Source organism: Akebia trifoliata, chromosome 9 (assembly GCF_017979445.1).
Source record: "Akebia trifoliata isolate Shusen 1 chromosome 9, ASM1797944v1, whole genome shotgun sequence".
In the NCBI taxonomy this organism is placed as follows: domain Eukaryota; kingdom Viridiplantae; phylum Streptophyta; class Magnoliopsida; order Ranunculales; family Lardizabalaceae; genus Akebia; species Akebia trifoliata.
Window position 1 is genome coordinate 13,714,003 of NC_141383.1, and position 13,914 is coordinate 13,727,916.

At 34.6% G+C, this 13,914-nt stretch overlaps 1 protein-coding gene across 4 annotated transcripts; it reads right to left on the reverse strand.

Moving 5' to 3' along the window:
- Positions 1-254: 254 nt before the first annotated feature.
- Positions 255-10,289, reverse strand: HIK (ATP binding microtubule motor family protein). 4 transcript variants are annotated; one of them, XM_086453979.1, is made up of 15 exons: positions 10,055-10,289; positions 7,988-8,235; positions 7,801-7,890; positions 7,590-7,690; positions 7,098-7,214; positions 6,886-6,967; positions 6,713-6,780; positions 6,563-6,622; positions 6,347-6,471; positions 4,226-4,424; positions 3,718-3,855; positions 3,534-3,626; positions 1,840-2,775; positions 1,432-1,754; positions 255-869 (listed from the first exon to the last, which is right to left on the reverse strand). In XM_086453979.1, the coding sequence occupies exons 2-15, from the start codon at positions 8,220-8,222 to the stop codon at positions 542-544; spliced, it is 2,895 nt and encodes a 964-aa protein (XP_086310105.1). In that variant the 5' UTR covers positions 8,223-8,235; positions 10,055-10,289; the 3' UTR covers positions 255-541. The 4 variants fall into 4 exon arrangements, with proteins under 4 accessions (XP_086310105.1, XP_086310104.1, XP_086310103.1 ...); XM_086453978.1 differs by having other exon boundaries at positions 256-869; positions 7,988-8,301; XM_086453977.1 differs by having other exon boundaries at positions 256-869; positions 7,988-8,306; positions 10,018-10,289.
- Between the last annotated feature and the right edge of the window lie 3,625 nt (positions 10,290-13,914).

Consider the following 13,914-nt stretch of genomic DNA (forward strand, 5'->3'; position numbering starts at 1 on the left):
ATGAGGAGATCATCCTCACCAAAAATCAGCCTATTCCAAAACTTCTAACCCCATCAAAAGTGATTTACAAAAATTGGATGGTCCACGATTCTTCAACTTGTAAACTTGGGTTAGAAATTTTAAAATGAGCTGATTTCAAAAGGGGCTGCTGAACCGCTCTCTATATCTATATATATTGATGAGACAAATAGCATTTGAAAACCATGATATCAATGGGGTGACCAAGAAGGGTTCCAAAGTGAAAATCATCACAAAGCTCCCCCAAAATAGTGTAATCCACCATTGAATGTTACAGCCCCCAAAAGGTTAGGAATTAACATGTCCACATCATTAACAAATAAAATCCAAATGGAAAGATTTACAAACATCTAATCATTTCAGATTGAGGGAATTAAATCTCCAGAACTCATGCATTTGTGTGAGCAAAACTAGCCACAACATAAATGCAAAAGTTAGTAAGATGTAAATCTCCAAAACCATATATACATTCCAACCATGTAGTTGTAATGTTTCTTCTCATGGACTGTTGAACCTTAATTTCTTATAGGTTTATCAGGTTTGAAATTGGTTCCCAGCCCATAAACCATGGCCTCTTATCAGCTGGATGTACAAAATTGAGTTCAAACATCTCCTTCGAGACATTCCCACTTTCGCAGAATCCCACCAGCTTTGCCACTATCTCAGAGCTATCCTGAACATGCTTGGAATCATAAGGATCTGTCCATAGCTTGTTTACGAGTTGCAACTTCCTATGCTTCCCATCGAGAGGGACTTCCCATTTTACGTACAATGCATCTCGTTCTTCTGCACTCAAACGTGAGACCAACCTCTTTGCAAGGAACTCCCTTTCGCGCTTCAATGCTCTGATACTGCACGTAGTATTGGAAACAGAACGTAAATGAAGACAAAAAGTATCTCTCGCTACTCCAACAAAGAAAATGATTGACAATTGTCCATTCTTAATGATGGGAGGAAAATAGGACGGTATACTTTTAATGCTACAGGTAGAAAACCTTTCACAGTTTGTTGGGGTGTTTGGAAATGACAGGTCTTTTGCAGGGAAAATTAGTCATAAAAATATTTCAATCAGTGCGGAAATTATATGCATGCATGTATAAACGTATGAATATGCTTAGAATACATTAAAATAAGATTACATAAATCACTAACTAATCATAATTCATTTATACTAACGGATGAAGTGCAATTTTTATTAGTAAATACTACTTGTAGTTTACAAATTCTTTCTAAAAGCTATTATAGTTTTTTCATAAAAGAATATTTCGGTCGAAAGTTTTACACCTAAAATTTTGTTAAATTCGGCCAGAATTTACTATTCATCAAAATGTATCGCAAAAGGAATAGATATTAGGAGGGGAAAGAGGGGGAAGGTGGGGGGGGGGGGGGGGGGAAGAGCTATTCAATATATACCTTGACGACAGAGAGATTGTGGGCTTGTCTCCCTGAGGGACTGGAGTTGCATTGCCGAGTTCTGCAAAGTGCTGCTGCAACCAAGTCAAACGGCGAACCTCCACCTCCATATATATCTGATCAGCTGGATCACCCTTGAATAACAAGTAGAATTGTGTCCGGTGTATGATAGACACTTGGCAAACATCCCATAACTCAATGATCTGTTGCCTTTGCTCCAGAAAAGTAACATGCCATGAAACTTGTGGTTCCAACACCTCAGATACATTCTCATTGTCATCCATCTCATATCCAGCAGCTTCATTTGCTTCGAGCTCAAGTACCTAATATGACATAACAGTATGCAATAAGATGCTGCAATGTAAATCTTTTATACATTAATGTTAGAAAGACGACTCCTCTACTAACCTGACAAACAAGTAATTGCTTTTGGTACTGTAACTTGGCCACTCGTTCTTTCAATTCGGTTACATATGCCCTTATACTTCTAACATTCTCCTCAGCTGCATTCTGGAACATTTTCTGCATTTTCTGCATGTTAACTGAACTCGAACGCCGATAGCACGGACCACCTTCCTTCGACGAGACATCACCATCTTCACTCTTGGTTGGCGTAGCTTTCTCTGATCCAGGCAAATCACTGGACACAATGTCATCACTTTCTGGGTCCCTATTCTCAGGTTCAGACTCCATTACATTCCGAGATGATGACAGAGGTGAACACGGAGATCTTATAAGATTTTGTATGTTGGCACTGTTATTTGAAACCAAAGGAAGCATCTTTTTCTTCTTAGGTTGCTTTTTTATTTTCGAATTTTCCTCATTATTAGGAAGAGACAATACCAACTTGTCTATAGACTTCTGTACATTTTCGAGCTGCTCCTCAAGAGTTGCAATCGTACTTCCCTGTGAATGAAGTCTAGTGATCTCATCTTTGAGATTGGCACTAACGCTTCTGTTTGGCGCAACCACGTCTCCCACATTAACGTCTTTCTTCTCTAGTGATCTTACAGAGCGCATCTCTCCTATTTCTGCTTGTAACTTGGCAATAGTCTCTGCTGCATCTTGGTTACCTAATCTATGACAAGCAACCTCTTTTTGTAACACTTCTAGTGCTCGATTCGCTTCTTCACCAAGTTGCTCTTGGAGTTGCTCAAGTTTGCGGATTTCATGCATAAGTGTAAAAGGAGCGGTTGAAGATTGCCTCATCGTTTGCCTCCCCATAGTATTCCTGGTTCTATCACCACGAACAAGCTCCTTACCATCCACTTTAAGTGGCACTGGGCCAGTGAAAGAGAGACACTTTTTCACCCGGTGAGGCGATGATTCAAACGGGTCCAAAACCTGAGGAGAGGTCAAATAAAATGAAAGTAAATTAAACGAGGGGTGGGGGCACAGAGAATAACAAAAAACTCCATTTTCTTTTATATATATTAAAAAAAAACGTTTCATTTAAAATGTTTTTTTTGTACCTTTATTGATTAAAACAATAAAAAAAAAACTTTGACTTTTTCAAAAAAATGTGTTTTTACATTTTTAAACACCTTCTTTAACCACATTTAAAACGTGTTTTGTACCTCTAATGATTAAAACAAAAACATCGACCTTTTCAAAAAATATGTGTTTACATTTTAAACGCCTTCTTTGACCACTTTTTTTTTTTTTTTCAAAAGAAATAAAAATAACAGGAACCCCTTTTTTAGGCCTATTAGTTAAAGTCTATGCTCTTATGGTTGTTTGTTTAAATTTTTTCAGGAGTATTTTATTTTGCTCAAAAGATCCATTGATGGTTAGTCTTGTTTTCATTACAAAATGTACAATTATGAGTGGAAACATGTTATCATGCATAGATACTTCATAGTGTTTTTTTCTTTTTTCAACAAAAAAAAAAATGTAGACTAAAAAAATGTCTAATGTTATGCATGTATATATATATATATATATATATATATATTATATTTTTTCATAATTTTCATTTTGTATATTTATCTTTTTTTCCCCGTTTTGTTCTCGTTTCTTTCCCATTTTTTCCGAAGTTTTCCCTTCCCATTTTAAACCCATATTCCAACTTGGTGACTATGGGCAGGGGGAAAGTTTAATACCTGCTGCTCTTCATGCATTTTTCTACGCAGTTGTTCTACTTGGGATTGTGCAAGATCTCTTTGACGCCTCAGTTCCTCAATTTCCATCTCCATCTATATATCGTTGACTAACAAGTTAGGATGAAACCACTTTTCTTGATACCCAAAATTCAAACCTGAGAAGTACATATTATTAATGGCATACCTGCTGAATTTTCAGATCTTTTTCCCTTGATAGATCTTCTGTACCTGAATATGCAGATGGATCTGGGGTTCGTAGCTCGGCTTCCAATCTGGCTACTTCCTTCTGCAAATGTTTAACTAGTTGTTTGTCCGAAACAAACTGTTCAAATAAAGTATCAGCTTCAGTGTATTGAGTGAATAAGAAATGCAATAAATTTGTGATTGAAAAATGAGTTAGAAAGTGCAGATAGAATAAAAGTACAATAGGTATCTGAGCTAAACACCAGAAGGGAGTATTAAATTTAGTGAAAACTAAAAAGAGAAAAATAATTTATAGATTCCAGTATATTTTGAATAATCTATAAAATAGTTTTGTATAAAAGTAAGGGTCTATATCATCATCAGTTAAGGCCTTAATGGTGTAACTTATCACCCTCTAATCTGTGCTGAGGATCAAAATACAACACATCTGACAAAAGGTAGAGCACCTATTAAAGAGAATTCATGCAACATATTTCAAAGATGCATACCATGTTTACTTGGGCATTGTTTGTAACTTCCCTAGCACGGGTGGCAAAGGACAGAGTGTTGCGAGATTGCTCCACATGGCACATCGCTGGACTCAAAGTACATATGATAGCAGTACGAGCATTTCCACCAAGTGAGTGCTGCAAAATTCGTGTGAGCTTTGAATCTCGGTATGGTATATGACCACTTCGTTTTCCAACACTGCAGATTAAACAATCCATCAACAACAATAAACCATTGCTAAAAATCATAGACCATGAAAATGTCTAGGCATCATGAAAATGGACTGAAATTGCTTGTAAGGATATCAAAGATAGTTTTGCTTTAAATTTTGATTTACACCTTGTAATATAATACAAAACATAGTTGCACAGTTTCTGATTAACAAAATTGCAGGTAAAAAAGAGGGGAAGTCCTTCAATTAGATTGGAGGAAAATTAAATAGGAACCTTGATAAAAATAAAAGACGTCAATCTGCAAAAGGAAATTTGAGCAATTTCAGCTTTCTTATATTTAAAAATACTCCAAATTAGCCATTTATTTTATCCAAAGTTGTTTCTATAAAGGGTACAATCACTGGCTACTGCACAGCACTCAGATCACTATTGCTCTTCTGTAGTCCCCCTTATTTCAGAAGTTGTTTCTATTTCTTCCATTTATGAGGTTCGTTTCAGTTTTCTTAGTGACAATAGGTCTGCCACCATAGTAGATACAAGGGTCAATAAGAGAATACTCCAAATTCAAGCTATAAAACTTCTCATTCTAACACAAAGTACTTGTTCGATCTAATAGAATGGTTTTGCCTTGTGCATTTTCACTTTAAAAATACCAAAATTCTCTGCAAACAAACAGTTCAAACCTATCTAACACAGGGTACTTATTCAATCTAATAGAATGATTTTACGATAACCAGAATACCTACCTTTGACCCGTGGATTTTCATTTCAAAAATACCAAAACATTCTCTAAAGAAACAGGTCGAACCTATCCTACACAAGGTACTTATTCGATCAAATAGAATGATTTTACGAATAACCACAATACCTACCTTTGCCTTGTGGATTTTCATTTCAAAAATACCAAAATACTCTCCAAACAAACGGGTCAAACCTATCCAAACACAAGGTACTTATTCAATCTAATAGAATAATTTACCATAACCGCAATACCTACATTTGCCTCATGGATTTTCATTTCAAAAATACCAAAATACTTCTAAACATAAGGTCAAACCTATCTATACTTTCACAAATCTTCAAATCAGGGACCCATTATCCTGCTCTAAGGGCTTCATGAACATGTGGCTAAAAAAAAAACTAAACAAAATAAAATAAAAACTTATTTTCACTTCTTGCCTCAATTACATTTTTCTTTGTCTTTTAACAATGCTCTCTAACTGCTAGGTGGCTTGCTTGTCTCAGGAAATTCATCACAATGGCACATATTCCTCCAATTTGGAAGCAAAACATTAGGCAATGCCGTTTGTTGCTGGCTTCTAAATCTAATATGAAAGACCTATTCAGACGACACACATGAAGTCATGCAAAACATTTTGACCATCTTTCGTAAATGCAGAGTTAGATTTAATTATCATCAAAAAAAATTTCCATTTCTTCAGATTAGTAACTAGGAAGACATCTTGAACTGCCCCAAAAGCTCATTTAACCTACAAACCTATGAAAGTATATTTTCCTCCACTTTCGGGTGTGTCATACCCCAGTTAAGCCCCGTGACCCTCTTATATTCACATTTCTCCCCCTTCTCCACAGATTGGTCTTTTGGAGTAGTTGGTTGGTTAACAGGAAGGTCAGCACAAAAATGGAAAAACCCAAAAGTTTAGGGTTAAGATTCACTTATAGAGATCAAAAAGAATGTGGTCATTATAGTTCTTCTATATTTCTCAATAAGAAAAAAAATTCATGGATAATCTATTCCACTTCTTGGATCACGAACCAATCATGGACAAATTCTGTCTTCATCAGAAACCATGCATACAAAATAGTCATTAGAAAATGTGCAGATACAAAATATGCACTAGAAAATGTAAGCAATATGCCACTTCGATATTATTCTTTTACTACTGATGAACAATATTCACTGACATAGTATTTATAAGTTCTGACCTGAGCTTCCTGATTACAGTTGTCAGAGTCATCAAACTAAGGTTAATGTGGCAACCTTCCCTAAGCCTAGCCCCATCTGCTTGTGACTGTGAGGCTCTTTCACTTCCAGCGAGGTCCACAAAGTTCTGCAGAATGCCATTTCAAACAATTAACATCAATCAAACAGTAATTTTTCATTTAAAATTGTTCAAATCAAATTAGAATTAGTTTGTTTACCAGGCTTGCTACAAAAGACCTCACACGACCTGAATTTTCACGATGGGTACTTTCAATGGTCTGCATTGAGACAAACAAAAAGTAGAAAGAAATGGTCTTGACAAGTTAAAGATTTGCATACAAGTACCTTAAAAAGAATGATAAACTCACCAGCCTTATTATCTGGTGTGATCTTGAGCTGGTATCATTTAAGGCAGTTTCACCAACCTGCCTTTGAGCTGCAAAACATCCGCTATCAATTAAGGTTCAATTATAATGAACGTGTACAATCATAAGATGTATCATCAAGATCTAAATAATAGCTGAGGGTTTCACTTGTTTACCTTCACAAATACTGATCAGATGTCTCAAATGTTGATCATCATTTGCTGTTTCTTCTACCAATTTCTCAACCACGGTTCCTTTCTGCATGCATATGAAATCAGTTCAACTGAAATAATAAAAAGGAACAAAGAGAGAGAGAGAGAGAGAAAGAGAGAGAGAGAGAAAGAGAGAGTAACTTCATTCATACAAAAGTTTAAGGTTGTTTATATACCTCTGGGTCGTCCAAAAGCTTAAGGTTGCGACCGGAGTCTAGATTTAATAGGTCCCTTACATTCTCATTATAGATTTCTAGTCCAGAAATCTTTATGGTAAAATCTCTCTCGGGTGTCTGCGGAGCCAAGCAAAGTGAATATATAATAAGTTTGTTAAACCATATATCGCTCATAAACCTCTCCAATCAGTCTGATAATTAAGTATATAATGAAAATCTACAAAACTTAAGAAAATCAGGATGTTATTTCCTTCAGATGTGCAAATAAAACACTAAATGAGAGAAAAGTATTTAAATTTAACTTTGACCACCAATCATGACAACAAGAATACATGGTTATGCCTGTTTGCAGTAAGTAGCTTCTATAAAAGAAATATGGGAACAAAGGACACTATTTTAAATGTCATTTTATGAAAGAAAAAAATATATACATTATTCAGAAAACTAATTGCTGCAAGCGAAACAGAGCCTAAAATTTCATTTCAAGCTTACATTTAATATGTGATTATATATGTCATTTACAGCCTTCTCTGTTATTCCTCTCATTGTGTAAGTCTTTCCACTGCTAGTTTGCCCATAAGCAAATATAGTCGCTGCAAGAAAAAGAATCAAATTACTGTTAAATTAATTGTTACACTTGAATATAAAATTAATTTATGGCATAAGTAAAAATAAGTCATATGAATTTTTAGATATGACATACCATTTATGCCCATCAATGCAGACAAAGCAACATTCTTTATGCCTTCTTCATATACTATCTCGGTTACACAAGAAGGTCCGAAGACTTTATCTGACAGAAAAAAAAATATCTCCTTTAAGAGATGAATGAATCTACAAAAAACAAAACAAATGGGCATTGTTGATAAACAGGAAAATGAAATTGATACCGAAAGTATAAGAGGTTGGTGCAATCAGACGTTCCTGTGGTGGTGGCTTGAATGTGATGGTTTGGTCATCTATGCATTCCCATGCTACTTGATCTTTAAGCTCCCTTTTGTTTAAAGGCCTCAATCTTACTGTTACAACAATCTTCTCTTCCCTAACTCTGCTAGACCCACCTGGGGTAGATGCAGGCGTCCTATCAAGCTTTGATGCAGGTGTACCAGGAGTTCTAACAGACATCTTTATTTCAGTTCTGCAGCTCAAATAAGGGGAAGACCAAGAAAAAGAACAGAGCTGATGAGGCCTCTCCCAAGAGAGGCTAACCTTCAAAATAGAAAGCAAGGAGGTGTAGAAACAGAATTAAAATTTGAAATTTGAATTGAAGATAAAGATTTAAATAAAGAACCCATCATCATCATCAAAGCCTTATCACAAAATTTGAGATCGGCTGAAAACTTCTATTACAGTATTCAATTTCGTCTAAAGCCATGTCTTCCGTTATTGAAAAACTGCCAAGGAGTGTAGTCAAGCTTCATGGGTAATCTTTAAAACTGCAGAAAAACAGGTGTTTTAGATCAACACTGCAGACCTTGTCGATGTAGTGTTGGGATTTTTTTAAAGGGTAGCTGAGGTGGCAGCTCAAAAGAATCCACTAGTTTCATTACCTAAGCATCTCCTAAACGGGAGCAGATCCTCTGTAGCTTGCTCTCTCTGTAGCTATTTTAAACGCTTGAGGGGTGTACCACACCATCAAGACCGTTACATCTAACCGTTCAAATTTAGAAGTTTGTTCACCGTCCATTTTCAAACACTTTATTAAAGAAAAAAAAAGTCAAATATGATCTAAACAATCACAGTACAAGATGACTGAGCTTTTGTTAAATATGATATTCTATGGACTGCAAAACAAGAGCTACAGAGAAAACAACCTACAGAGATCTGCTCCCCCTCCTAAACATGAAAAGTTTCAACCCAATTCATCCCACAGGGTGCTAAAAAGAGGCAAATTTATTTTGCCTATTTTTCATTTAAAATTCAATGGCTTCCATTGTAGAGAGAATAGCATAATATATGATAAAGAGTATAAGCATGATGTGGACAAAGCCATTGTCCACAATGCTAATCCATCTGGGTTGTTGTTTACTTGATGGGAAGTCAAATAAATAAAAAAATTACCAAGTAACCCTGTTTTTTCAGAATATTTTTACTAATAATATATAAAAATAAATAAACAGAATTGTTATACTATGAAATAAATAGGATCATCTAAGAAATTCATCTAGAAGAAAAAAAAATATTAAAAAAAAAAAAAAGAAATAGTGCAAATGGAGAAACTTCTAGGACTAGGAGACAGACTTAAAGAAGAATTTGTAGATCGAAGAGGAAAATCTCGATTTTTCTAGGAGACAAACTTAAAGAAGAAACTCTAGATCAAAGTGGAAAGAAGTTGGTTTCTCTAAGAATCACCGAACTCTTTAGCAGAGATCGTATAAAGATTTCAACAGATCTCCCATAATGATTTAGCAGATTCTCTTGAAGAAACTGTAGATCAAGTTGAAAAATATTGATTTCTCTAAGAAACTCAAGCTCGCTGAGAGCTCCTTAACAGACAATTTTATGCACATTGCTCTCATTTCTAACATGATCTCAAGAACAGATCTACCAAAATGATTCCAAAAATCTCTTCTGAGCTACAACGCATGTAAATTCATTGACACAAAATCCACTCAAAGTCAATCAAAGTTGAAATCATTTACTATTCAGCACAGATGTTTTGTTTCAGATGAGAAAACTCTCCGTCCGAGAGAAATTAAAAGAGATTTCACTGAAACATTACAATTTTTAGAAGAAAAAAAAATCTTCTGGCGCAAATTGTGACATAAAACAGGGGGAAAAAGAGAAAGTTTCCATTTTTATGTTGTTTCAGTCAAAGAAATCTGATTTGCATCAAGATATCTCTCTGTTAAATCCTGAAAGAAAACTAACCAAAAAAAAAAACCATGTTTCTGTACTCATTATAAGCAACAAATTGTACCTGAAATCAAGAAATACGAGAAAGAAAAAACACTCACAAAAATCTCAAACAAAGTTCCTCAAACCCCCCCACGATTCGTCCACTTCAAGATCTTTGAATAACACACTGCAACTCAGTAAAATGAGAAGGAATTCGGCTCGTTTCTAAAGTAAATTGAGAAGAAATTAGGGTTTTCTGAGATCGAAATGCAGAGAAGGAGAATTTTTTATTTCTAGGGATTTAGGGCTATTATGAAATAAATATTTAAACAAAAGGAGTAAAAAATGAGATCCGGGACCAATTTTTTTTGAATTCGAGTCTAACGGCTAGTTCGTTTATTTCTCTTCAATTTCTCGGTTGAAGCGATTATCGTTAATTTATCTCGAAATAACCGGGCACGAAGTTTGAAGTTCAAACGGTGTTATAGTTTGGCAAAATGTAAGCTGGGACCGAGGGACGCCTTTGGTCACATGACCTTTCTTCTTAGTAGTAGGTCCCACATGAAAATGTTATATTTTTGGACTGTTCTTCAGGATTTTGGGCCCACTAAAAAACAGGATTTGATGATCAAACATCTAGTGAAATCCTTACTAACTTATTAAGGCTAAGGGAACTCAATTACCTATTATCTTCCATGATGGTGAGCTGCTATTGGCATCTCAATTTTTACTTAGTACACTCCAATTAAAATAAAATAAGAGAGCCTCTATTGAAACCCTTATAAAAATAAAGTAAAAAAATTTCAATGGTTAAGAATAAGTAAAAGTTGGAGTGCCAGGTTTTTATATGAGCATAGTCCTAATTGTAAATAACTGTTGAAGTTAATTCAATATGTCGTAGCGCTTTGTAATGTTGAAATAATAACTTGAACCAAAAAATTTTGTGCTATTTGAATGGTATATTTTAATCTTTAATTAGGGTATGATAAATAATTAGTAATAATTAAGAAGATTGGAAGTTATAGAATAAGTTAATGTGTAAGAGCAATTTCCATAGTGAATCAGCCTCCAACTCATCTCAATTGAGTAACACAGTTCACTATAAAAAGTCACCAATATTTCATCATCAACAACTATGAAGGAGATCTTGAATCTAAATCCCCCTTAGGGGCCACCCTTAAGACTGTGCTTGGATTGAGAGAAAAGGAGAGAAGTGAAAGTAATTGAGCTTCTCTCCATTTCTCTTGATTTGGATTGTTAAGTGAGGGAAAGAAGAGAAAAGAATTGAAGAGAAGATGAGAGAAAAAAAAAAAAAAAGTTAAAATAAGTTTTCTCTCTCTCCAAAAGTAGAAAGAAGAGAAAATGAAGAGACTCTTTTAAAATATTTTATAATGCCAACCCTGCCCCAAGATCTCTTTTAAGATGTTTTAAAATTTCAAAGTTCTCCCAAGTTCACTCTTGTCAATCCTAACATGATAGAGAGAATTTGAATATCTCTTCTCTTTTGTTCTCTTCTCTTCTCTTCCCTTCTCTTTTCTTCTCTCAATGAGTTTATCTTCTCTCCACTTCTCTCAATCCAAACACAGCCTTAAGGATTCAACTCAGAAATTAGTTGGTGGGTGTGGTGGGAGGGGATTGCATGTGCCCCTAAGATTAATTGGGTGTTCTCGGAGGCCCAGAGATTCCAATACAAAATATTTCATCATCATCATTATGAAAATCATGTCCTGAAACTCTTGGGGTCGAATCATGATCCTCCATTCAATTATATTTTAAATCATTTTTCATATTAATGAATGAAATCAATGATCACGATTCATATTAAGAAATGGTGAACTTTTTATTTTGGCCACCAATAACCTTCATCCCTATGTGGACTGGGATTAATAATGTATAGTTTGAAAAGGTAATATTCATTTTGAATTAAATACATCATTAAGAAGTTAAATCTGACATATTCCAACTTAAAATCAATTGGTATCAAATGGAGTGGCCTAACAGATATTTAACCCAAAGAAATCATGAGTCCTTAATCGATGTGGGACTTAACACCCGCCCACACGTCCAAACTGAATTGAAACAAAACAAAGGCCTGGCACGTGGATAGACAGACCAACAAACGGACCTACAAACAACGGATGGCCTATAGGCTCCAATATTGATGTAGATAGGTTTGTCGACACTTATCTCAATGCCTATGATTGAGTTAAGAAACGTCGATGAAAGAAATTAATAACATTGACTGAATCAAATTTGTTTGATCAAGTCAAATTGACCCAATCTTCAACCAGTCATCAAGATCTAATACAGCTTCTCTTAAGATTCTTTCTTTTGCTGAGTTTCTATTTTTTAAGTTGTTTAAATAGTCTTACTTAGTTTTTATTTCAATTTTAGAAAATTTCTTTTCATGTGTAGTTTCTAATTTGTTTTATATTTAAATTTTGTTTTTATTCTTTAAGTTACAATAAGATATCTTTTTAGATGTCCAAATTGAATTCTAATAGGATTAAAAAGTTAGTAATATGTTATCAATAAATTAAAAAGTTACTTTTTAGTATTTTAAAAAGTTTCTAAATTGTTATAAAAGAGTTCTAATAAATAAATTCAATGAGTTATTTTTTAGAAGATTGATTAATAAAAGAAAAAAAAAAGAGGCTTAATCCCTTTTTTTTATTTTTTATTTTTTTATTTATATATATAGCATAAGAATCCGCTATTGATTCTTAATTTTAGTATTTGTAATTGATTTTCATCCCTAGAACTAGATTTTTAATATAAACTCTAAGATTGTGTGTTCTGCCCTACATCATATACCATGTTAGATTCCACCATAAAATCAATTGGTGTCAAGTGGAAAGACCCAACAGATATTTAACCCACAAAAACCCTGAGTCTAATGTGTGACTTAACAAAATCAATTGAAGATGAAGAAAGGATAGTAAAAGCCCCGAAGATTTTTTGGTTCTTACCTTGGGTATTAAAGATATGTCAAAATGACTATCATACAATAAACATTTTTCAAAAAAAAATATATATATATTGTGCCAAAAAAAAATTAATTTCTAAAGAAACGCACATCAAAGAAATTGTAGCAGTTCTTTATTCAAACAATAATTCTAATTACAAGTGGAAAAGGTCAGAAATGGTGATGGTGTGGTGGTGGTGGCGGCAGCCGGTGATAGCATAAAGGAAAATGCTGAACTGATTCTATTAGATACTGTGCTCAACACTGCTGACATGGCAGTGTACAGAGAATCGTAAATTTTTCTCCTAGTACCAAGAAAAAAAAAATTATATGATTCCCTGTACACTGCCACATCAGTGCATTGTCCAAGTCGGTCTAGAACAACTCTAGCAGAAATAGTGGACTAGGCAATTGTAGGGATTCACATCTGACCCGGCATCACCTGTACCATGTAATGGTAATAGGGTTGTGAAGTAGTGGTCATCACACTAGCAGCACTGCAGTAGCAATGACAATGGTAGTGGCGAGGGTGGTGATACCATCTACAGTGATGATGACAGCCCGTGATATGGTTCACCAGAAATTAAACTCTTTTCACCATCACCATCGCCACCTCAATTATCATTGCCAACACTGATTTCAGCATTATTATCATTGCTAATAGCTATATCACAACGCAACTTTTGATGATATGGGTTTACAGTAGCCAATCCCACTTTCGAAAAAGGAAAGAAAAGAGAAAGATGAGAGATGGGAAACCATAGACTACCATTGTAGTGGTGGTGAAGAGAGATAGTAAAGTTAGTTGGTGAGATAACGTAGAGCAAGGGAAGATGATGTATCGTAGAACACACAAACGTAGAGTTTCTATTAAAAATCAAATTCTATGGTGAAATCCCAAGAACAAAGAGTAATAAAGGATATCTATATCGAGCAAAACATACTACAAACTTCAATCTAAGTCTAAGATTAATGAAACTTAATCGCACTATAGTTAAAAAATCAATATTGAAT